Source organism: Punica granatum, chromosome 2 (genome assembly GCF_007655135.1).
Source record: "Punica granatum isolate Tunisia-2019 chromosome 2, ASM765513v2, whole genome shotgun sequence".
NCBI classification, from domain to species: Eukaryota; Viridiplantae; Streptophyta; class Magnoliopsida; order Myrtales; family Lythraceae; genus Punica; species Punica granatum.
In genome coordinates this window covers 36,983,593-37,008,409 of record NC_045128.1, presented here as the reverse complement: position 1 = coordinate 37,008,409, position 24,817 = coordinate 36,983,593, and the positions used below count along the sequence as shown (strand labels likewise).

General features: G+C 38.0%; 3 protein-coding genes across 3 annotated transcripts; 1 reads left to right on the top strand and 2 right to left on the bottom strand.

Annotated features, from left to right (window-relative positions):
- Nucleotides 1-771: 771 nt before the first annotated feature.
- LOC116195743 (magnesium transporter MRS2-4) lies at nucleotides 772-4,950 on the bottom strand. Its single transcript, XM_031525069.1, has 4 exons — nucleotides 4,281-4,950; nucleotides 3,096-3,544; nucleotides 1,893-2,174; nucleotides 772-1,407 (listed from the first exon to the last, which is right to left on the bottom strand). The coding sequence occupies exons 1-4, from the start codon at nucleotides 4,663-4,665 to the stop codon at nucleotides 1,129-1,131; spliced, it is 1,395 nt and encodes a 464-aa protein (XP_031380929.1). The 5' UTR covers nucleotides 4,666-4,950; the 3' UTR covers nucleotides 772-1,128.
- Nucleotides 4,951-14,321: 9,371 nt separating this feature from the next.
- On the bottom strand, nucleotides 14,322-18,908 carry LOC116194969 (dehydrogenase/reductase SDR family member FEY-like). Its single transcript, XM_031523906.1, has 8 exons — nucleotides 18,504-18,908; nucleotides 17,839-17,959; nucleotides 17,326-17,443; nucleotides 16,709-16,845; nucleotides 16,250-16,351; nucleotides 15,537-15,629; nucleotides 15,299-15,371; nucleotides 14,322-14,828 (listed from the first exon to the last, which is right to left on the bottom strand). The coding sequence occupies exons 1-8, from the start codon at nucleotides 18,782-18,784 to the stop codon at nucleotides 14,569-14,571; spliced, it is 1,185 nt and encodes a 394-aa protein (XP_031379766.1). The 5' UTR covers nucleotides 18,785-18,908; the 3' UTR covers nucleotides 14,322-14,568.
- Nucleotides 18,909-21,074: 2,166 nt separating this feature from the next.
- LOC116194970 (peroxisome biogenesis protein 19-2-like) lies at nucleotides 21,075-24,243 on the top strand. The gene is made up of 5 exons (XM_031523907.1): nucleotides 21,075-21,355; nucleotides 21,439-21,481; nucleotides 21,971-22,250; nucleotides 23,201-23,517; nucleotides 23,892-24,243. Exons 1-5 carry the CDS (start codon nucleotides 21,313-21,315, stop codon nucleotides 23,935-23,937), a joined length of 729 nt encoding a protein of 242 aa, XP_031379767.1. The 5' UTR covers nucleotides 21,075-21,312; the 3' UTR covers nucleotides 23,938-24,243.
- Nucleotides 24,244-24,817: the final 574 nt, after the last annotated feature.

Sequence of the window (24,817 nt, the reverse complement as noted above, 5' to 3'; positions counted from 1 at the left end):
CAACACAATTATTAATTTTTTATTTTTCTTTAATTTTTTTAACCATTCAATTCGATTTTTAATAAATTTTTCGAACTATTCATTACTTATTCACACTTTTTCTCATAATTCAACATTACAATCGTTACAAACTAATTAAAATAAAAACTCAACTCAACTATAAAACCAAACGCACTATTATAATTCGACGTCGCATTCTCCGCCCACGTGCCTGGACACTGCGAAACGGTTATGTGCGCATACGCTTATATAAGAAAGGGGAGGGATATGGAGATGGAGGGATTGGAGACAGGACAAACTAACATCAATATATATGAAAGTCAGGGGGACAGGACAACCAACTTAACAAACAATAAGGACAGGAGAAAGGGACACCAACAAACAAAGCTACCCCATCCCTCCTTCTATTGGTCATATACAGATATCCCTCTCCAACCTCCTTGACAAATCAAAAATTTGAATGATTGAAATCCTAAAAAGAACTATGAAACCCCATCGATGTCCATTCCATTTGCAAAGGGTCCAGCCTGGTCATCACCCCACACAGCTCACACCCACACCCACGCCCACACACATCCTTTCCCACTTTTTTGACCACATAGTTCCCTTCTCCTCCTCCCCTTTTCTTCACCCGCTGACAAGATATAACGCACATGCACATGAAAATCGTGGAGTCTATATCCACAGGATATAGGTAGGATAAAGGGTGTTAATGCGTTGTGCGTGTGCACATGCACATGTGTGAGAGGGAAGCAATAAGTGAAGAAGACGTGACTAAAGAGTGTTTCAATCATTGGAATCTTGCAGCTTATATAGTTTTTTTCGACCGACATTAGCAATGCGGTCAATGCAATATCTTTTCGAGCAACTAAACAGCTCCTTACTCACAAGGCAAATGGACACGGCATTGCTGTAACTCCCGATCTCCACTCATAAACAGTAAGCGGCTAGTTCATTGTTTATATCAACATGTTATCAAGGGTATCGTGCAATGAAAACATCATCGTTGCGATGTTGGCTATGTACTGCAGAGAACCCACTGTAGTGAATGAATCTGCAATAAGCTTGCAAAGTTTCTTTACCATCGTAAGAGGGGGAGCAGGGGAAGGACATCTAAATGGAGAGACCTCACGAACCGAGGAGCTTCTTCCACCTCGCGTAGCCCAAGACAAGCAGGAAAAGCAAGAAACAGCCAGCCCCTGAACTTCCGACAAATATGCCAAATATCCCGTTTATGTCGTACAGTGGGCATGGAATGTTCATACCAAAACAACCAGCTATCAAGGTTTCCATAGCAATTGCAAACGATGCAATGGTCAATATCAACTGAAGCTGAATCAGCTCGTTTCTTTGGTTGTCCAGTTGAATATTGACGTAGTCTTCAGTATCATCAATATACTCCCTCACCTACGAATCCACATCAAATGAAATTATGAGTTCTTTCTACCAAGCTCATAATGGTAACTAGACAAGTTTGTCCCAGTTACTGTCTTGAAGACAGAAGTGACTAATAAAACTTAATTACAATATAAGCCTTCTTGTTTAATGTTTAAAAAAAAAAATACTGCTATTAGCCACTAATGAGAAATGACCTTGACGTCTCACTGATATCTAACCAGCTCATGGTATATATATATATATGTATATGTATACACACGCATATATATGTCTTGAACCACTTCTCCCAGATCACACACAATTCCAGAATCAAATAAATTAGATATATCAACAAGGGGGCACCATAAAGCATGATTTCTAAGCTAGAAGCTCTAGATAACACCTACATACCAGTTCTACGTAGGATTAATAAGCCAGACCTGCTGGCACCACGGTATTAAGTCACGCAACAATAGAACTTAGGAACTTTTAAAAGTAAAATAAAGAGTACTCACAGAAAGTATCTTGTTACGAGTTCCATCCAGCTGCATAAAATAAGCTTCTAGAAGCATCTCTAAATCCTCCACATCATTATCAGCCGTGTAATTACTAGTCACCACACTACCACTCCGATTAGAGCTGATACGACGAAGGGGAGGCACAGCAGGTGAGATACTATTTGAAGCCCCAGCTCCCAACAAAGCCTCTGACTGCTGACTTTGGATCCACTTTCTCGAGAGATATAATTGCGCCATATCTTCATTGTCATCTAATAAATGTTCAATTTCATCCCTCACCTGATATTGCAATACATTTACTCAAATGAGGAACCATAAGTTGGACAACTATCATATGAGATTGCCCGGGGCATTGCATCTGGAATAAGAATATCTATAACTAGGAATGGCTTATTCATTTTTTCTGTGGAGCATTACAGTATTACAAGACGTTGCAGTGTCAGGTTAGTTGAGAAAGTTTCAAATCCATGGCAAAGTAATGAGAACTGATGATACCAACAAAATGTGGACAATATGGATAAAAACTGAACGCAACTCCAGGATCTTCGAGAAGCAAGCTGTGTTTCCCACAGTTTTGGTACAAAAAAATTTTGAAGTGTGAATGAGGATACTACTCTTTCTGGCATTTCTTTTAAACTTATAAATTCTTCCATTGAGTCCTTCTCATGTAAATCTCGATTGAGTTGTTTGGTTGTTTCTTTTGTTTCTCAGCCTGTGTTGAGTGGATATCTGATGTAAATATATTTGTTTTCCACTTACCCAAAAAAAAAAAAAGATTCGAAACAATAAAAAGACTTCCAGAATCAAGAACATTATCTTTTTATCCCCCCAAACTGAAGGTGAATAAAATCATCCAAAAGAAAATTTTCAATCCTAACAAAAGTATGTCCTTCCAATCCCACGGAATGAAAGACAATTAGGTATGCAAAAGTGAATTCCCGTTTACCCCATAAGTTCATTCTTTAATTTATCTGCTGAAATGAAATGCATCATCACCGCCTATTAAATGTTACTTTTTAAAATTAATAACAGCATTAGATCATACTTTTGGACCAGATCAAATATATTTCCATGCTTCATCCACTATAATTCCAGCTTGAGGGGGGAAAACAGTAAGTGATGGAGAGTTGTTTTTCATGTAAAGAAGTTTGTCATGATGTACGCCAATGAAGTTAATAAAGTAACTATCAATAGAGATACCTTTTGAACACGTGCAAGCAAGCGGGTGAGGTTGCTTTTCAAGCTTCGGACATGTTCAAGATTTTTTGTGCTAACATTTCGGGCCAATTCATCCAATATGGGATAGGCATCTCTCTCGAGTTTCGCCACGTTATTGTCCAAATCCGTGCAGACAATCTCCAATGCTATCTCAAGAACTTGAAACTCAAATGGGAGTTCACACTGCAGGCCCTCAGCAGCCTCGGGGACAGGCAACCAACGTCTGCCAGCAGGAACGTGCATTTCATTATCAACAGCATCTGATGGACCACCTTCTTGTGTCTTAGATGCACTTTTAGGCACAAGCTGCTGTCTCAGCTGATCCACAAAGGGAAGCACCTCCTGACGAAGAGGATCGAGTATTAGCACCTCTTCAGCTGTGACTATAGCCTTTATGAACTCCAAGTTAACAACCATTGCTTTATCCCTGGCTGCAAAGTTCAGACAAAACAAACTTTGACACTGTAAAAGAAGTTTAACACGCATGACAACAGAAGTTATAGCAACACAGGGAAACCACCACAAAAACAACATCAATCATCTTCATGTAAAACATTTAATTTGAAAGCATCACTTTTGTGATGAGTGGTTGCCATACGGGAATTGTACCCTGCTGCAGTACAGTGGCCTGGTGATAGAATAGTAAACTGAAACAGCAGAGACCCAGGTTCGCTACCAACTGGTGAAAAACATTATTTTTACTTATCCAAGAACATAGAAAAGGAAGATTGTCCTGCAGGGGTCTGAAAAATATGGAGGAATTTCTTAGTTATAAAGCAGCAATTATATTGCCTTTAAGGGTTACAACTCTCTTTTTCAACTCAAGCTTAAACTTATAATTCAGGTGCACAGACGAAGGACTAAGCAAGACCACCGTTTTCTCAATGGCTTTTACTTCTTTTCAAATTTTTCTGCTACTTTCTTCTGTGAATTGATAATGACTGCCAATAAGTATGACCCATTTAGCTCGGACTTCGTTGTCAATTTGCGCAAACAGTTCTGCCAATTCCCGTAAAACTCACAGTATTCAAAGCTTTTGACCCCAATTGACCCATTCAGATTCATGATTTCTGATTCTGCAAACAGGACAATTGGAGGAGAACTCTGAAACCAATCAATATGCAGAGAAGCAGCGGTAGCAGGCAAGTTTGGACTTTTCATACGCACCAAGAATATTGGAAGAGTGAGAGAACACAGGACCGAGGATCCTCAAATCCCGAGCAGGGATCGAAGCTCTGCGGACAATTGCGCTCTTCTCGCACTCGAACAGCTCCGACTGCCCAGCCCGATCGAATCTCATCCACGGCCACATCCTCGCTCCTCCTGCCTTCTTTTTCCCCTTCCCTCCTCCAGCCGCCAGCGCACCACCGCCTCCGCCAGCATTTGCAGCAACGACCAAGCTGTTGTTGTTGTTGTTGATGATGTTGCTGGTGCTGTTGTCGTGGGGCGGCGACGTCGCGGATCCCTTAGCCCCCTGCTGAGGCGACTCCGGCGCTTTCTTGAGGCGGCGCCGGCCGGAAGTCCGGCGGAAGGAGAAGGGACTTTTCCCCATTTTTCTCTACCTCTATCAATCGATTGGTCAACTGTACTAGATATATGGGAACGAATTATCAATAAATAGACTACCAGGGATGGAGATTTTGGCCCCCGCCTACGGCCGATGAACTACAGAGAGGCGGCTCCGGCGAACTTCCACCTCAGCTACCCCTCCGCATTCGTCTTCTCCTCCTTCTTCTTCTTCTTCCATAAACGGCGCAAATTGGATTTCCGTTAGGGGTTTTCTCAATGCTCCGACTCAGATTAATCGTTCTTTCGGTTTTTGGGAGCTGTAACTTTGCGAATGGTCGGACCAGAGAAATTATTATATGAACTATTTTCACCACGTCAGGTACGAACTAGCGAATAAGGGACTGACACCTAACCTTCATTGCTTGACCTTTTAACGGCGGAAACAGCTAACTGCCCGTTACTTTTTTGTGCTCTTTTGTACTTCTCGGCCTTTTTATGTAGCGAGTTCCAAGAGAGACTGTCCCGGGTGTGTTTGGATTTTATGAGTTGGTTTGGATTCAGAGTTGAGTTGAATTGAATTTTGATTTTAATTGTTTTGTAATGATTGTATTGTTGAATTATGAGAAAAAGTGTGAAAAATAATGAATAGTTGAGAGAAAATAATGATTGTATTGTTGAATTGTGAAAAAGTAATTAATAGTTAAGAGAATTTAATATTAAAAATTGAATTAAATGATTAAAAATTTTAAAAAATAATGATTGTGTTGTTGAATTGAAGATAAGTGGAGTTGAGTTGAGTTGAATTAAAAAAAATTTTAAAAAATACACCCTAAATTTTTTTTAACTCAACTCAACTTCACTTATCTATAATTCATCAACATAATTATTAATTAATTATTACTTTATCCTAACTATTCATTACTTTTTTTTACTTTTTTTCATAATTCAACAACACAATCATTACTTAATTATTACTTTATCTCCACTGTTCACTACTTTTTCACACTTTTTCTCATAATTCAACAATATAATTACTACAAACTAATTAAAACCAAAACTCAACTTGACTCGACTGTAAATCCAAACACATTACTAAATTTTCAAATTCTCTACTCTTTAATGCTTTATTTGGCATTTTGAGTTGAATTTTAACGAAATTTTATTTTAACTTTGAATATACAAAAATTAATTAAATTGTAATAATTGTATTGTTAAATTATGAGAAAAAGTAACGAATAATTGAAGAAAGGTAATGATTGTATTGTTGAATTGTGGAAAAAGTAACGAATAGTTATGAGAATTTAGTATGAAAAATTGAATTAAATGGTTAAAAAATTGAAAAAAAAAAGGAAAAAGTAATAATTGTATTGTTGAATTAAAAATAAGTGGAGTAAAGTTAAAAATAAGTTGTACAACCAAACAAATTATTAATTTCTCCAATTTTACTCAATTCTACATAAATATATATAGTTTTTCTCATTCTCATATTCAGTATCCGTCAGGCTCTCATCCCCTCACCCTCCGTCCCTCGTGATATTGCAACAGATTCGAAGGTATCGAATCTCACCCTCCATGACACCGAAACGTTCAACGGGTAGGAGAAAGCTCTTTTTTGGACCTTTTGAGGGAAAGTTTCATTTCGCGAATGAGGAGGTCGATATCTAAGATGGTGGGCTTCGATTTCTCTCCCCTCACCATCTCTGCAATGCATGCACTCTACGGGATGTAATAAACCTATATTTGACTATTTGTATATATATTTGATTGATTGAGTAATATTAGGAAGAAGATATTTTCTCCTTTTATAGGATTTTCTCCTTAATTTGCCGAGAGTTACTAAGGGTGGAAAGGCTATAATATGTTATGTATATCTCATCCATAAGTCTTCCAATTCCATAATAAATTTATTAATTTGCCCTTTTAGGGACCATATGAAGTTAAAATTTAGGCAATGTAATTTGGTGAAACAAGTGAGACAACACTCAGCAACTCAGATCAAGAGGAAGAGAAGAATCCATACATATCTTAACGAGGAAATGATCCTTAATCATCATTGCAAGTCTCTATTGTTGACCTTCTTCTTTTTCTTTTTTCGAATTTAGGGTTTTGTAAATTATTTCGTACTTGTTAACGAGGAAACGAGTTAACGGTGTGTTTGGTTTGAGAGTCAAAGTAACTTTGATTTTGATTGTGGAAAATGACAAATGTTGTGTAGTGTGTTCAGTTAAAGTTAAAGTTAAAATTTTTTACTTGGAAATGTGTATTTTTGTTGTGTAGTGGGTTGAGTTAAAGTTAAAGTTAAAATTTTTGTTATTTTAACCCTAAAAATAAACGGGCCTTAATGATCGGAGGCATGATCCGCTATTCTTGATAATATGTGGAGCAATGCCTTTTTTGCATTCAAAATCCTTCTATGCCTCATAAGCGCACCATCTTTTTAATAGCTCCTCAAATACAAGTACAAAATTTGATGGGGATGTTGTTGAAGTGGCAATCACATTCAAGACACTATTTGTACTTTCACTTCTTTGAGATGCTTTTAATCCTCCCAAAAAAGTTTCAAGATTAAGAACGGGGCATCATTTTTGACGTATCTTATGCATGCCCCTCAACCAATTATTACCTTGAGCTTCTTTGTAGTCAACCATCATCCTTTTCCATGTTTCCTCAAATTTGGCTTCCGATTCACATCCTCTGAGACACTTGTTGAATAACTTTTTAAATCCTGATAATGCCAAGAGACCACTCAAATGTGAAGGTGCATTTTCTGGATATGTGCCATGAGCATAGACCATCCGCTATGCTAGGAAAAACTTTTGGAATTGCCTTAGCCATAGCATGGTCTTGATCCATGAGAATGGTCTTCGGTGCTCGATTCTCCATCGATTCGACGAAACAATTGAAAACCCGCTCAAATGAATCGGCGGTTTCATCTAGCAAAAATGCACATGCAAACAAGACATTTTGCCAATGACGATTCATCCCACAAATGGTGCACAAATAACTCCATACCTGTTAGTATGGTACGAGGTATCAGAAATGACGACATCGCTGAAGCAATCATAGTCATTCCTTGATCTACTATCTCTCCAAAAAAAAGTTTGTCAATATGTTTTCATGATCAACTTGTGCATTATAGACAAACATGCCGTCTTCAGCAGTTTTATGCTTGAAATAATTCGTCAAACTTTGTCCATCCCTTGCTTCAATGGTCCTCGTCTTTTGCTTGTTAACATAATTATAGAAATCTCGTATCGTAAGCCCTATCTTATCTACTCCACCATCTTCTTTAGACATGTACATGTAAGCATCACGTGTGGAAATATCGGCATTCACTATTAAGTTCATGTTATGTTCAGCAACAAATTTCGTAACTGTCCATGCTCGTTTTCGATGGTGAAGCAAATCATTGCTTGGCATCCAGTTCTCGCCTCCAACTTCTTCAACTTCGGTTCTCTGTCTTCTTCGAGTCTTTTAAAACCTTGATTTGAAGAATAATACTCCTTCATGCGAATATCTTTTGTCCCACGATGATAGTTTTGCTTCCCTTTGCGTACAATAAACCCGACACGGTAGCCATATTCCAAGTAACAATTGTATGCCTTATCTTCACTTAATACAACTCTTCCCAACAAGTTATCATGAAAACTATTATAATCTCTAATCACGATAGAAGACCTCTCCAAGAATTTAACTTCATTTTCTGCATTATGACAATATATAGAGATTTAGCCAAGTCATAAAAGAAATTGACAAATGTAGTTCATGGGTGCTATTTTTTCCCAATCTATTAGCTCTAATGGATGTGAAATTTCTTTCATAGAGTAAGATTACATAACTCAAATTACCTAAAAAGAAAAGACTACTGAAAAAAAAAAGATCATGCAGTCTAAAAAAAAGTTTATGCAGCCCAAATTACCCAAAAAAAAAGTAAAATGGCAAATCAAAAACATTATATAACCCAAATTATCTTACAACATGTAATGGGACAAAAATTATCTTGCAATATTTAATGACAAATTTAAGGGAAAAAAAAAGCACACCAATCAATTAATCCAAAAACAATACACACACTAACCAGAGTGAACCAAAATATCATGGGGTTGAGGATTATTAGAAGACTTTGTATGACTCATGACTCAAGTTTTGCGAATGAATTCTCAAATTGAGAGCACTCTATTGCACTCTTCAAGAACTCATTCTTCAGAGAGATTTCGTTACAAATATCAAGCTGAAGAACAAAATGCTTAAAAGATTAGAGATAATATTTATAAAATGAATGGGGCTCTTTTGCTTCCTAAACATGGTTAGGGAGGTTTGACTTTGAATTTCTCTCTTAGGCAATATTTATAATATTTTATTGTATAGGCAAAAAGGTGATCTTTGTACTTTCTACAGTGAAATGAAGAAAAAAGGTAACTGTGAATGTTAAGGGACACGTTCCTTGGAGCCATTGATAACGTGGCACGAAACCTTAAGTGTCAATCCCTTATTCATTAGTTCATATCTGACGCGGCGAACATTGTCGTCGTCAGTTAAACAGGTTTTCCTTCGTTATTTAATTATCTATTCATTTATTTATTATATATTTAATATGTTGAGTATAAGAAAAAAATCATTATTTTATACTGTTACAGTTTTACTTACTGCAAAGCCTGTGTATTATACAGAATAAAACGTAATATATTTTCTTCATCAATTTTATTTATATCATATGCTTATTTCAAACTATTATAAATCATAGTTTACTATCAATAAAAAATATTATATTAAATATATAAGATGATGTTAGTTTAATGTCATCAATCAAATAAATAAATAGTTATATCATATGTATAAATATATGTATTTATTTCATTGTTAATATTGATTTGATTAGATATTAATTTTATTTTAAATAAAAAATTCAATATTATCAAATATAATGTAGATAAAATCATCTCAATAAATTTCAATTTTTTTTCCTTTTATATCAGTATCTTATAAAAAGCATTCTTTCAATTTTAAAAATTCAAAAATTTGGTAAAGCCTAAAGTAAAGATAGCCACACGACTATATATTATTAGAAGAAATATATATTTTTATGTTGTATATAAATAAATACTAATATATAATTATTTTAATGCTAATTTTTATGTGATCAGATATTAAATTTTTATCTTAAACAAAAAATCAAGATTATCAAATATTATGTAGATAATAAATCAAGTTTCAAAAATATTCTGTGATACTAATATCTTATAAAATAAAATCTAGCTAGACCCACCATAGCTCTGCTTTATATTATATAGAGATATTCATCGTTTTCAAAATTCAAAATTTCATGATATATTAAATTAAATATTATTTAATCAACAATATCTTATTAGAAGATTAGACGAATATTCTATTTTACTCACAAAATATCTTTTAAAAATTAAAATTGTTTTCTATAATTTCATAAAATATCTTTTTCTTGGGTGAATATCATAAATATCTTTAAAAAAATTTAAGAATAGTTTTTACTAAAAAGCAATATAAAAATTAAAAAATCTCAAAAATCCAAGAAAATTTTATTTAGAAACCAAGTGTTCTGAGGCTATCTGACCAGGCACATCACAGCTCCGCTTTATATATAGATATATGTATTATATATATATATATATACACACACACAGAGCTATAGATTTGTAGACTATTCAGGAAAAAGAAATAATAATTTGAGAGGGAATAAATATAAGGGGTTTTTACACTAAAATGGCCCATGGTTTACCGGTTTTGTCAAATCTATCATATGTTTTTTTTGTCAAATCTATCAAATGGTTTACTTTTTGCATAAAATCTATATCAGCGTTATCTTTTCCGTCGACATCTAACGGTCGTGTTGACGTGACACGTGGAGAGATAGTGGGCCATACTTGCCATGTGGGTGCCACATCAGCACGGCCGTTAGATATCGACGAAAAAGATAACGCGGGATAGATTTGATGCAAAAAATAAACCATGTGATAGATTTGACAAAAAAAAGTATATGATGGATTTGAAAAAACGGGTAAATCATAGACCATTTTAGGTAAATTCTCTTAAATATAATTGAAGGGAAATAATTCAAAAATAAAATGATTCCCACCATGGCATAAATAAAAATGTGTTTCAAAATAGGCATGAGGCAAGATTAGATGCGACTCGAATTGCATCGGGACTACATATTCATCACGAGCGTAAAAATGGTTGTGCTCCCAGTAGGGTACGGCTAGAACAGGGCTCGTCATATTGAATCCAGCCCGCCGATAATGTATCTTTCCTTGTTATTTTGAAGAAACTGCAACGATGTTCGAATTTTAATGACCAGGACCAATCGCATTTATGGAACACTCGGACATAAACTTGTACATCTCACTATTAATGTCATTGATTATGTCTGTCACGACCATTTTAGTCTAGGCCCCTGACTATTGCCCATATGCAAGAGCCGTGTCAGTTGTCAGCGGAGAGCAAGCATGGAGCATAGTTCAACCATTTAAACAATGTGCAAGCCCGTTCACGAATCATTCTATTGAACCACAGAGTGATAATAGAAGCGGCAGCAGGTTTACGCCCCGAAGAGTTAAACTTCTGATAAGATAGAAGCATTCGCCAAACGAGTTTGAGTAAGCCCGTGAAAATGATCCAACAAGTGATAATACTACAAAGACCAGACTGCAGATGGCAAGATACACTAGCAATGGTTGTACTGTCCAAGCAGTGACTTTGATGCATTAATGCAGACAATTACCTCCTCAAACCTAAACGCAAAGCAGTTGTGTTCCTCTCGATATATGACTTCATGGTTGAATACATAATGCAGATGCAGACTGATATCACCCGAATACTAATCCTTCGTATGAAACAGATCACAGTGATCCGCATTTTAAAAGAAGATGACCACCAATGTGCTCCTCCGTATCGGCAGTTAACTTCCTGTCCTTCGATAAGCCTTTCTACACAATCAGAAGGAAGGCCGACCATTTCCAGAGTCTTTTCCCATACTCTGCAAGAGGTTTCGAGATTCACTTTTTCCATCATCAATGATATTTACTATTGACAATTTTCTATACGGATTCACTTTTTTATATAGGTATGTCTGTGGATACATATTTATGTATCATACTACTGGCAATGGGTTTGGAGCCTTCTGATCATCTCCCATTTTGTCAATGTAGTAGTGCAGGACACGGCTCATTGCCAATAGGAAGAAGGCGTAGAGTAAAAAGAGCCTCGCCGTGAGCACAATCAGGACCACAACCTCAGTCATCGCAGCTACACAGGTCATATTGAATCCAGGATGTCCATCACATACTGTTCTATGTTATTTCAGGGAAACTACAAAGACGTTCGAAGTCTAATGACGGATCACATATATGGAACATGCAGACATAAACTTGTACATCCTCCTGTTATTGTGCTCGATTATGTCCATCACATCGGATTTGGTTTATGCCTCCAACTAATTGCCCATATGAAAGAAAGGTGTTAATGGAGAACAAGCATAAAACACAGTTCAACCATTTGAACAATGTGCAAGCCAATTCTCGAATCATTTGATCGAACCGCAACAGAGTCATAATAGAAGCAACAGACATTTTTCGACCTGAAGAAGTAAAACATTCGATAAGATAGAAACATTCACCATATGAACTTTACAGGTACAGTTGTTGTGTAAGCCCATGAAAGCAATCCTACAAGTCATAATACAAAGACGAGACTGCAGATTACAGGGACACACCGGCTAAGGTTTGGGTATTGTTTTGAGAACTGACTCCTTTTACACTCAGTTTGATTGCTTCGCGTTATATGAGTATAAGCGATGACATCGATGCGTTAATGCAGACAATTACCTCCTCAGCCCTAAACCCGCCAAGCATTTGTTCCTCTAGCTATATGACTTCATGGTTGAATAGCATAATGAAGCTGCAGACTAATATCACCCCCATACTAATCCTTTATACGATCACTGTGTTCAGCATTTTAAAAGAGGGAAAAGTGTAGTTTTGATCGGCTATGGTTAACTATTTTTCTGTTCCGTAACATTTTCCGTGAGTTATATTAACCTTGTGGGGTCCACTACATTGAAAACGGCCACATGTCAAATTTTGTCTCTAATAGTGGGCAAAAAAAAAAATTGTCTCTAATAAGAGCAAACCAACTCGGAAATTATACTTTGTCCCCAGAAAATTAAGCTGGGGAAAAATCCCAATAATCGAACTGTCTTACAAACCCGTTCCATTCCGAACCGGAAGGAAAAAGAAAACTGAATTAATCGGTTTCGAAAAATATTTGGTTTGGGATTTCAAAACGAAAATCGGTTATGGGACGATTACGATTTTCACAATTAGAAAACTGTTGTTAACTGTTCCGTCCCGAATATATATATATATATATATAACATTATTATGTATATTATATATGAAATTTGAAAATTTTAATTTAATAGAAGGTCAAAACATAAAGTAAAGAGAATAATATTCCTAATTCTAGTTTCAGATTGACTCTTTTTAAACTCTCTCTTTAGATATATGGATGAATGTTGTTTAACTGACTTTTTTCAGTGTTTGCGATACGTGGATGAATGAAATTTAACAAAATCATAATTTTAGATTTTTTTAAAATAGGTTTTTTTTTTCAATATCGGTTCGATTCGGTTAACCAAACCGTAAAATCAATTATTTTTTAGGACGGTTTTATTCTTCTAATTTGGTTAGAGTTACGGTTATGGTTCGCAAAATTCTTGTCCCGAAAATTCGGGACGGTTATGGTTCAAGCTAAAAACCGTATATCAAACAGTCCCGCGCACACCCCTATTTGAAAGGCTTTGCGATCATCAAGGTTCAAACCAGTTCAATACTTTCTAGTTTGCAATAAGCAAATGTTATTTTTTGCAAGATGTCTGGACTGAGAAAGTGGAAAAATATTGGCAGAACTTGGAACAAAACTGCACGGCAGGAGCTGAAAATTACCCAAAAATCTCATCTTTTTTAAGGTCAAATAAGTCATCTATGGTGATTTCCCTTTTTCTTGCTTAATCCATAAAGAAAAGAAACTACATTGGAACTTTATTCAATAATTATCCTTTACAAAAGGGGAGAGATTGGTTTAGCCGTAGAACCTGGGGACCAGTACGCCATCGACGATGACATTCCGGCAACCTATTGGCATCTCTCTCTCTCTCTCTCTCTCTCTCCCCCCCACCTCGGACCCCCTCTTCTCCACCACATCTATCTCCATGCAATCTGCTGCCGTTAACATTAATTCAGGAAGCCATTGTCCTAAGACCTATATTAGAATCCTTTATTTACAGTGCAGAGTTGATCCCAAATTCGTCTTAGGAAACCTTGTAACGGTGCGTTTAGATTCAAAGTTAAAATAAATTTGATTTTGATTGGCTTTAACTCTGATTTTGATTGTGAAAAATGACAAATGAATTAGAATTATAAATTTGACTTGGGAAACGTGTGTTTTTGTTGTGTAGTGTGTTGAGTTAAAGTTAAAGTTAAAATTTTTGACTTGGGAAATATGTATTTTTGTTGTGTAGTGTGTTGAGTTAAAGTTAAAATCAAAATGATTTTAATTGTGAATCCAAACAGACCATATCTGGCCCCAAGTCCTCTCAATGACAAATCAAGAGTGATAAAAGATGCAGAGAAGACAATGAGAAGAAGCAATTAAGTGATGAAGAAGAGATTGAGAATTTGATCCAGCCAGTTCAACTTTCACTTATATAAATCATTATAATATTACAAATACGTGCGTTTAACAGAAAAAAAAAAAAAGAGTAACTGAAGAACTAATATATAAAAGCAGCGAAAGGTACTGGATGCAAATAGAAGAAAAAAAAAAAAAAAAAAAGTTAGTGGACGAAAATAGAAAAGTACCCGAACCTAGTAGACTAAAATGTATACATTTCCATTGTAAAAGGAGATGATGACCACTAATGAGCTCCTCCATATCGGCAGTTAACATCCTGTCCTTCGATAAGCTTTTCTACACAATCAGAAGGAAGGCCGACCATTTCCAGAGTCGTTTCCCATACTCTGTAAGAGGTTTCGAGGTTGTGTGCTTCTTCAGAAGGGTTTGCTGGGCGGCACTCTTGAGATATGAAAGCGCAGACGGGCCAATCATCTGATTTTAGCAATTCACAGTATTCTGGGACCAGAGGATCTGTCGCCGCAAAGAGTGAACTTCTGGCACCTGCATGATGAAATGGACAAGGCACGTAAATAAAAACTAGCACGAAGCTCTCACATCCAAGACTTCTCTTTCAGCAGAACATCCCTCAGTTATGTATCAAATGTGATAATCCGATAATTTTTAACCTTTTTGTCCAAGTTTCTCCTAAGAGCCATCTCCAGTTGTGTCCAGATGGGAGATGTTCCCTTTGGAAGCAGATAAATATACCGTTTAAAATTGCCGATATACAGTTCTCACTTTTGTCAAAATTCAAGTTAAACTCTATCCAGCTTTTTGACGGGGCATTACGGGGATGACCTGACAAAATTGACTGAGAGAAGGTGCATAAAGCTACAATGCATTAACATTTTTATCCAGGCGATGATTCTTTTTTAATGATAATTTTTTCTTTGTAAATATCCAAAAGATGGCTATCCTAAAAGGAACCTGCAACTTTCATAAGTAAACAAACTGCTCCTCACAAAACTAACCTTCTTCAGGGCTGAAGATAAAGTAGGGTATTAAATGATAAGCAGCCTGAACAATTCTGGGAAGATCCCTTGCCTGCATCAGATTGTCCACAAAAACATGAACATAATTGTCTTGAAATTAAACTATCAAGCACGTAGGTTAGTTTATATAAACAAGAGTCAGAAATCATGGACTGGACCATTAATCCAAATCTAGATCTGAATACACGTGAAAAATGGGACAAATTGATTGACTTACAACATTAGTGTGCACTACTCCAGGAGATACGCATAACACGCTAATGCCAGCCTCAGCAGGCAACCTCTTATGCAGGACACTGCTGAACATGACCTGGAGGAAAGGAGAGAAGCTCTTCATTTTGTCACTTTTGGAAGGTTCATTGCTCAAAATTTAAAACAACTACGGTATAATTCCAGTCATGATTCAATTGGTCTTACTCATTCTTTTTTGAATTAAAATGTGGATTTGAATAGTGGAAAACAAGAATATATAACAATTTCAGAGATGATGAAAAGCTGGTCGTAATTTATTAGAATAAAGAATTGGTCGACTTTATTCTAGAAATATAAATTTCTTTTCTAACTGTAATGCGTATACTATAACTCATGATATAAGTAAAATGATAGAATAATTTACCCTTTTTGTTATTTCATTGATATTAAAAGAAGAAAGAGAACATCAATAATATCCCATGATTTTGTGTAATTAATAGACTGCTTCTTGAAGACGAATTCCTGAACCAGAAGATTCAAAGAGATGTTCAAAACAAGAGAAAATAGCAGTCTTCCAAATTGCAAAAGCCGAACACTCCCTCTTTTGACCTTCCTTTTGTAGGCAAATTTCAATAGCATGCCAGTCAAAACATTCTGATCAATTAAAAGGTGAATCATTACGTTTTACTCGTCTCTATGAGTAGAAAATTTTCAGTTCAATCATTCTGTTTGACTTACCTGTGCCAACTTGCTACTGGTGTAACCCACTAGACTTGAATATTTTCTTCTCCCAGATACAACATTCATGTCTTCATCATCAACAAAGCCAACGTAATGCATCTAAGTAAAAAAAAATCAATTATTATGAGCAAGATTCTATCAATTATTAAGTCAATTACAACTCTACCACAGCAAAATCAAAGATAGTTGTCCATAAAAATTGAGCGCCCATTCACAGCTTTAGGAATTTATATGAATGAATTGATGTTCATAAACTTAAGCATCCTTAACAGGACTCTGGATCTTAGAACACCTTAAAACCAAAAAAAATATCACCAGATAAGTGCATGCAGGTGCTATAGACATAACTTTGGCAATGGAGCCAATTCCAATGGTCCTCAGAAGAGCCCAAAAGAAATCACGAGTTTAGTAACGAAAAACGACGTGAATCGAACTTCTCGATAGCATAGCACTTACCACAGAATTTACATTAACAATTCTGCTGGGAGAGCCCCGGATTAGAGATGGCAAAAGCAATATCGCCAGAAGGGCTGGAGCAAGATGATTCACTTGCATGTGCTCTTCATAGCCATCTTTTGAAAACTTTTGTGGTTCTGAACCAAGCAAAGAAGGAATCATAAATCAATTGACAATATCCGGTCTCTGAATAGGACGACTTCCCCCAATGAGTATAACAGATGGTGGCCAAATAAGCACCAGACGAAAACAACAAAAAGAAATCCAAGTAAGAAGAAGAATAAGAACAGGGACTCAAAAGTGAAAAGCAAGGCTCTTCTCTTATTGACACACTCATCAGAAAACTATTAAAGCACTATTACCCATGTTTTGAAATTGCCAAGAAGATGTGAAGCTGAATGGTAGGCTAACCATACACCGTGATTTAAGACTCCTGTTATGATATTAAAACAGATAGTTTCCTTTACAAAAAGTGGTTAGAAGTAAACAAGACCTTTCACTAAAAATGTAATAACACATCAAAGCATATATTGAAATCATTACTGAATTCTGTAGAAACTGTAGGTTTAGAGATTTAAGCATAAAAACAAGCACAATAGACACTTCAGAAGACCAACCTCCAATAGAAAAAATCCCTGCATTATTAATGAGGACATGCAAAGGCCCCATTCGAGCATTCCATGCTTCAGCAAATCTAGCCACAGAATCCAAGGAAAGAAGATCAAGTTCCATCACCTACAGATGCCAAAGGTCAGAATTAGTACCGCATGGCATCTAAGCCTGGGAACTCAATCTTAAGAAAACTGCATTCCCACGAAAACATATGCTTTCTTATGCTTGTTTCGCAAAAGAAGTCGAGCCACCTAAAGAGAACACATGCCACAATAGCTACCAAGAAAGTAATAAGTTTCGTGAAAATCATAAACCAAAACACGGTGAAGTGGAATTATGGCCTCTAATTTAATACTATTCCATAGAGAAGAGACTTTCTTCCGCATGGTAAGGAAGTACCGTTACAAACAAGGATAAGCACAGGTAGTTGTGTCTGTCAAAAAAATTTAGATGAGCAGGACAAGTATCAGAGCAACCAACAGTGGTAAAATTCCGATCAATCAGCTCTTTTCAATTACCTCAATATTGAGAGGGAGACCCATGCCGGACCACTCATTCTGCCACTTCTGGATCAGATCCTGAGCCGCCTTGGGCTTCCTCACTGCCATGACAACATGAGCCCCTGCTTCTGCCAACTGTCTGAATAATAATTCACCGACATTATTATCAAGACAAAGTGGAAGATAACTGCAATCACACACTTTCTTTCAAAGGAAGAAGCTTACTGCATCCTCATCTAAACAACTTTGCTCTGTAACAAAGATTCAGTCAAACTAGTGCAATATAAATCAGAATATGACAGCTAGATACTAATGATATCATGCAGTAGCCTAAAGTTTTGAGATTTTTATTACGGTTTCATGATTTATAATGATTTCATAGTGCGTGGTAATTCTACAGCATTGCCGTCAATCTTGTTCGCAATCTATGAGCTTACTGGTTTTGATGCTGGAGCTATCGTGCTTTCATTAATGGCTTCATAACGTCGCCAAAGAATCACAGAGCATTCCATAAATGGTGTAACAAATCTAACCCGACAACAATATCAGCAGTAAAACCATGTGCTTCGAGCAGAAATGGAAACAAAGCCAACGCTTGAAATACTAACATCGGCAGCAGAAGCAAACGAAGGAGAGTGCAAAGCGAAATGGCTGAGCCTAGGGCAAGGAGAAGAGAGTAGTACCGGGCAATTTGGAGGCCGATGCCGCTGGTGGATCCGGTGACAATGCAGGTGAGCTCGTTGACGGGAGGCAGAGGGAGCGGGTTCTGGAGGTGGCTCGCCAGGATTCTCTGGAACAGGCACTCGTGAATCACGGACCACCATCCCCGGAGCCACTCGATCCACCCGAGCCCGGTCTTCTTCTTACTCTTCCTCCCGGGGTCCGAGTCTCCCGGTCTCTGCTTGGGCTCATCATCGTCCGGCGAACTCCACGTCCCCGACGACGACGAGGACCCTCCGTCCATTTCTCTTCCCCTCTCTCTGAGCTGGAGAAGCCGCGAGATCCGTCGTCGAATTGGTCGCCTTTTCTGGTTTTGTATGGAAGGAGACAAAGGCAGAGAGAGAGAGAGAGGGGGGGGGGGGGGGGGAGGGAATCTCTGAGATTCTCTTCTTTTTGTATTAATGGGCTGGACTTTGGATTCGGACTCTTCAGTTCAGTCAGCAGTGCCAGTTCATCTAACTTGAATGTAGGGAAAATCCCGACCACCCTGATCCCTCTGAATCATCAGATCAGTATCGAATAGGCGCCCGCGTTGACCTGATGATTCAGATGAGTGAAGAGGCCACCCGAAAATACGTAGAAGGAAAAAAAAGTTAGATCTATATCATTTGTTTCAATCATGAAATTTTCATGTATTGATTATATGTATGGAAAAATGAACTCGTACAGAGAAAAGAAGAAGACCATACACGTGCTTGATTCGACCGTCCCATCGCATTTGCTGGCATGTAGGAAAAATAATCATTGGCAATGGACCCAGCCGGGTCGCGCTGGCCAAGGCTGCTTATGACCTCAGATTAGCGAATTCATGCTCCGAGCTGCAAGCCACTTCAACCCCCTTATACATACTCCATCTGAAGAAGTATAGTGAACGAGCGAAAATCTCGACTATGGCCCGAGCTCGACGAATTGCAAAAAGCTACCTAGAGGGTCAGGATATTAATTAATATTCCGACGATACGAATCCGGCTGAATTGTTCTTCTGATTAGCTTGGCATACATTGGTGAACTTTGCTGGTCCATGTTAGCTTTTGTTAAAAGCTACTACCTTTTAAGGAGCATCCGATTCTTCTAGCATAGGTCCCAGAGCTACAAAATCAAAGGCTGAAAAGACAAGAGCGCGCGGTTCCATATGGCATTACTCACGTAATGCTATTTCAAGTGATTCTAACAACTTCGAAGTGAAATGGAGAAGACTGTGTCTCGCCGGTGCGGTGAACTGGATCCAGTCGGAGATGCCTCCATGGTTCCTTGTATGTCTTGCAGTTATGCCTCTCGGCGATAATTGAAGTTGCCGAGGGTGGATCGAGCTCCAAGCTGAGATTATCTTGGTTTAGAGTCTCGAGTTGCCATTAGTAGTCCTCTAATCCATTGCCCCATTTGCTTGAAGGAGGAGAGGACACCGCAACTCTAGTGGAATATGAATACCACATGAACTTTGATCTCCAGTCCCGACCCTAAGGTACATAAACCAGTTCCATGGGGACATCCAATCCACACTTCGATCCAGCACAATAAGTTTGACATGATCGATGCACACAATGACTCATGTGAACTTAATAAAGTCTAGTATATAATCTAGTGTTATCGAATCGCATCTCAGAATTAACTCAAAGATAAGTTTATGAGCTCCGATCAAAAGTCGTTCATTCCAACTTGAGCTCAGGATAGCATGACATGCGTGTTTACAAAATTTGTACCATGAAATGAAAGGGAGTGAAGGATCATCCGTTTTCCTATCGCCTGAATGATCTCATTAGTATTTGAGAAAAAGGGAAAAAAAAAAGGGTGGATGAACTTTACCCATTTTTTAATTTTTGCACGAACATTATTTTTGATAGAAAAATAAAATTTTTGATTTTTTTGCCAAGTTAAGTATCTGTATCACTTTCCATCAGTTTTGCTAATGTAGCGAAAAATAGTGATTACGTGACAAGTGGTGTCACGCTATGTTAGCAAAAATAATAATAAAATTTTAAGGAAAAAAAAGAGAGAAATGCTTTGATCGGAGAAAGGGTGAGGGCCCATGGTAGTCACCGTAACCCTGATTGGGGTTATTGGTGATCTCGGAAGACATCGGCTACCCCAATCAAGGAGTGTTGATCGGAATTGAAGCCCCACTCGCCAAAATCGAGAGAATCCCCAAGGATAGTGGCTGGGATCGAGGCTCCACCAATCGAAATAGAGAGAACCCCTCAATTTGAGGATTATCTCGATTCCGTCCGTCCACCACTCCCCTAATTAGGTTCATCGGTGTCCTCTAGAGTTACCAACGACTCCAATTGGGGGACAGTAGCTCACCCTTTCTCCGATTAATGCCTTTTTCACTTTTTTCTTTTAATTGTTTTAAATTTAAGTTGAAGTGGCATAATACCATTTATCGCGTTAAATCAGTAAAATGGATGGGAAATGGCGCAAATACTTAACAAAAATAAAGTTCTTACCAATAAAAAATGTTCACGCGGTGAAGGATCTGGACCGTTAGATAGCGGATATTCTATCCTTACACTGCCAGAAATGATCCCCGCCGTTGGATCAAATCCCCCCACGGTCCCGTGTACCAGACATGATCGTTGTCGTCGCCGTCGCCGTCGTCGTCGGTTTCACCGCTCCAATAATATCTGTGCCCCTCGGAAGATATTGCGGCTCTTCTCGCAGTTCTCTCCTCTAATCGCTTTAACCCTTCCCGGCTGGAGAGGTCGTCACGTATCAATCCGAAATTGGGTAATTGGATAATAGGCAGTAAAGGAGATTAGTAATTCTTCTTCTTCCATGGCGGAACACCACGCAGATGATTTGGACGCACTTCTCGACAGTGAGTATCATGAGTTTGTTGGGTTCTTTGCTCGCAACTTGCTTTTTTCTGAGACGGGTCTGCTCGTGTTTGAATCACTTCAGGTGCTTTGGATGATTTCCAGAGCCTCAACCTCTCTTCTTCCAGGTATAGTAATCTCCTGAAATTGACGCTGACCTTAATTTAGGGACCAAATGCGAAAGTACTGTGTATGGATGCGAAATGAACAATCTTGATGATTGCTGTGTGCTCTATCTGAGCTTAAAGCTCCGGAATTATGGTGGTGTGATTAGCTTTTGAGATGTCATAATGGAAAAGTAGGATGCTGTAGGAGCGGTTGGAGTGCTGAATAGAGGAAGTGTGTGCGCGGATGGAACCTAAGATTTCAGTCTTAATGGGCGTGTGGCTGAGATTAATCGTTCGCATGAACTCTGTAGTCTCGTTGTTCAATAAACAACTCGCAAATTTGAGATTTTTATGCTGAACATCAGGGGCATGAATGAACTGAAGATAGATGACGAGTTAAGAAAGTTGAGACTCTGCTAGATATCTCTCTTGCCTAGTAAAAATAATTTTAGCTTGATGGTGATGGTTCACCTATGATTAATGGTTTTTTAACCTGATATATGAATGCAGGGGTGGGAATGGTGCTGAGACCAACCAGGATGATGCATCATTACCATCGGGCATCCAAGGTCTGGGCATGGGATTGCCTGATCTAAGAAATAAAAAGCAGAAGGGGAAACAAAAGGCTCCAAAGGACATAGCCCATGCTGCCGAAACTCTAGATAAGCTCAGACAACAGACTAGGGAGGCTGTCAAGGGATTGGAATCGGTCACTGGTGGTGATGATTTGGGTAGCAACGCTATGATGGAGGATTGGGTGAAGCAGTTCGAGGAGCTAGCTGGGTCACAGGTAAAATTTCTTGCTTTTCTAATTTGAATGGGTACTGAAATTTGACAGAACATTGTTATCATTGATACTGGTACTGAATACCGGTTGGTATTGTTTTCTAGTGCTTGATTTTTCCCGTTTCACGCTAAGGTTGTCATTATGAATTTGTTAGATAACAGATGGTTGCTTCCATCCTTCGTTTGTGATTCATCGCTCAAACTCTGCTGGGATTATGTCGACTAGAAAAGTGGATTCTGTTTTCCTGAAATGTTGGTCATATCAATTTAAGTATGAATAGACGAGTCCCTCCTTTCAGAGACATTGCGCAAGAACTTTGGTTTGTTTCTCAGGTTTTGATGATGACATGGGTGATCGGGTTCTGACAAATTTTCTGGACACCTGGCATTTTGTTGTCCATCTGTTCATCTTTTCTGTTCCTGCTCTTTGAGATTTACAGGCTCATCCATATAGTTGTTTCTTAAGACTTCATTGGTGACCTCATTAGAGTTCAAATGGACATGCACTCTATGGACATTGGTTAATCTTATCTCTAGAAGTGCAAGGACTTTGTCCAAGGATTATTCTGGAAAAATAGCATCTCTTTTACCTCATAACCATCTTAAGCAGCAGTTTCACGCACTGTCTGGGAATACTCGCAAAGTCAAAACCTTCTTTGTCTTGGAGAATGTGGGGCCACTGATGCTGGTACAAGATGTCGCTTACCTATGCATAATATTTGCATCAGATGGTTCTTGTTCATGCTTTTTAGAAATTTTCATGTTACTTTATGAGATTACGCACAGATGTTCTGCACTCTCTGTTTGATGTCAGCGCAGTTTTCCGCATTAGTTGTTCACTTGAGTTTGCCTTTGTATGTGATGTTATCGGTTTCATTCATTTTTTGTTCCCAATACTTCAGAAATATAGAGAAAATTCTGAGCGGGTTTTCAACCTCTTCCCTGTTTTTCTAGGACATGGAATCGATGGTGGAAACAATGATGCAGCAGCTGCTGTCAAAAGAGATTCTTTACGAACCAATGAAGGAAATTGGAGAAAAATACCCTAAATGGTTGGAAGATCATAAATTGACCTTGAGCGAAGAGGAGTACAAGCGGTATGCCCACCAATATGAACTCATAAAAGATCTTAATGAAGTCTACGAGAACGAGCCTGACAACTTCAACAAGATCGTTGACTTCATGCAGAAGATGCAAGAATGTGGTCAACCACCGAACGATATTGTTCGGGAGCTGGGTCCTGATTTCGATATATCCAATCTTGGACAGCTGTAAGTTTTCTTGTTCTATTCCTTCTTCAGTTAAAATGAAACTTTGATGTTCAGTTTTGTTATTGCCGCATTCAGTTTAGCATCTTTTACGACAGGATAATTTGACATCTAGGACTTATTCAGCTTCTAAAAGGCTGAAGTATGGAGCAGAAAAAGTACTGCAATGAGTGGCACTTTATAGGGTGCAATTGAATTACAAGACATCAAGTGAACTATAATCTGTAGTCTAACAGATAATTTTTCTTTACTTTCAATTCTCAAAGAGGGGAAAGATGAAAAACTGGGTAGTGCAGTATCGTGATTTTACTCTTAGAGGTTTGCTCCTAGAGGCTTCAAACTTGCAGCAACTGAAGAGCATTTCCTGCCTTCTGCAGGTCCCCAGAGATGCTCGAGTCTCAACCCAATTGCTGCATAATGTGACTGCTCAGTTTTATGCAGAGTAAACAAGCGGCAGAAGGGAAAACTAGCCCAGTTGACGTCCCTCTGTTTGATGGAGGATGGAGGCAAAAAGATGGTCTTTCTTTCCGTTCGTGATACTTTTCATCCTTCTGCATTATGTTCTCTACTACCTAGATTCATTCCATTTAGATGGTTAGGATCGGAACGTGTACGTCATAAATGTATTATATCAACAGTTTCAGTTGGTTTGGTCGGTTGGATTTTCAGGTTTATGAGCCATTTTGCTGGTAGTTTACTCATATCGCAATTGTTCTGGCCCTTTGAATCTTTTCTGTGTCTACATGATCATTCTGCAGCAATATCGGATCCATTCTTGGGATTCAGGCTCATTCAGATCAAAATCTTTTGCTCAAAAAGCCGTGACAATTAGTCTTTACAAACTCAAAATGGATAGTATTGCGATGTGGTTAGAATATAATGGCACAGAATTGCCCGATGAAGGGGTTTGGGTTTGTACAGCAGAAGCTCATAGCTCGTGGAACTCGCTTTGAACTCTGTGAAATCTAATCATTGGTAAATTCTATGGTCGGCTAGCTTAGACTGTTTCTTGGCCCATCGAGGCCATTCATATTAACATGGGATTCATCATTAACTGTTCCTGAGAGATCACCAGCGGTAGGCTGGTAGACCAGCTGTTATCAACAGATCGTCGAGTCACGTATCACAGCTGCACGGAGTGGCGTCAAACCCGAGATTTCACGAGATTCAAAATTTGGGCCGGCAGACTCATGCTATCGTCTAACAACCCTTTCTAGCTTTTCGTTTTCTTGTCCTTTTTTCACTTTTTACCGGCCATGGATGGCCTTGCGAGCTAATGCAAAAACAAGATGCATAGATTTGA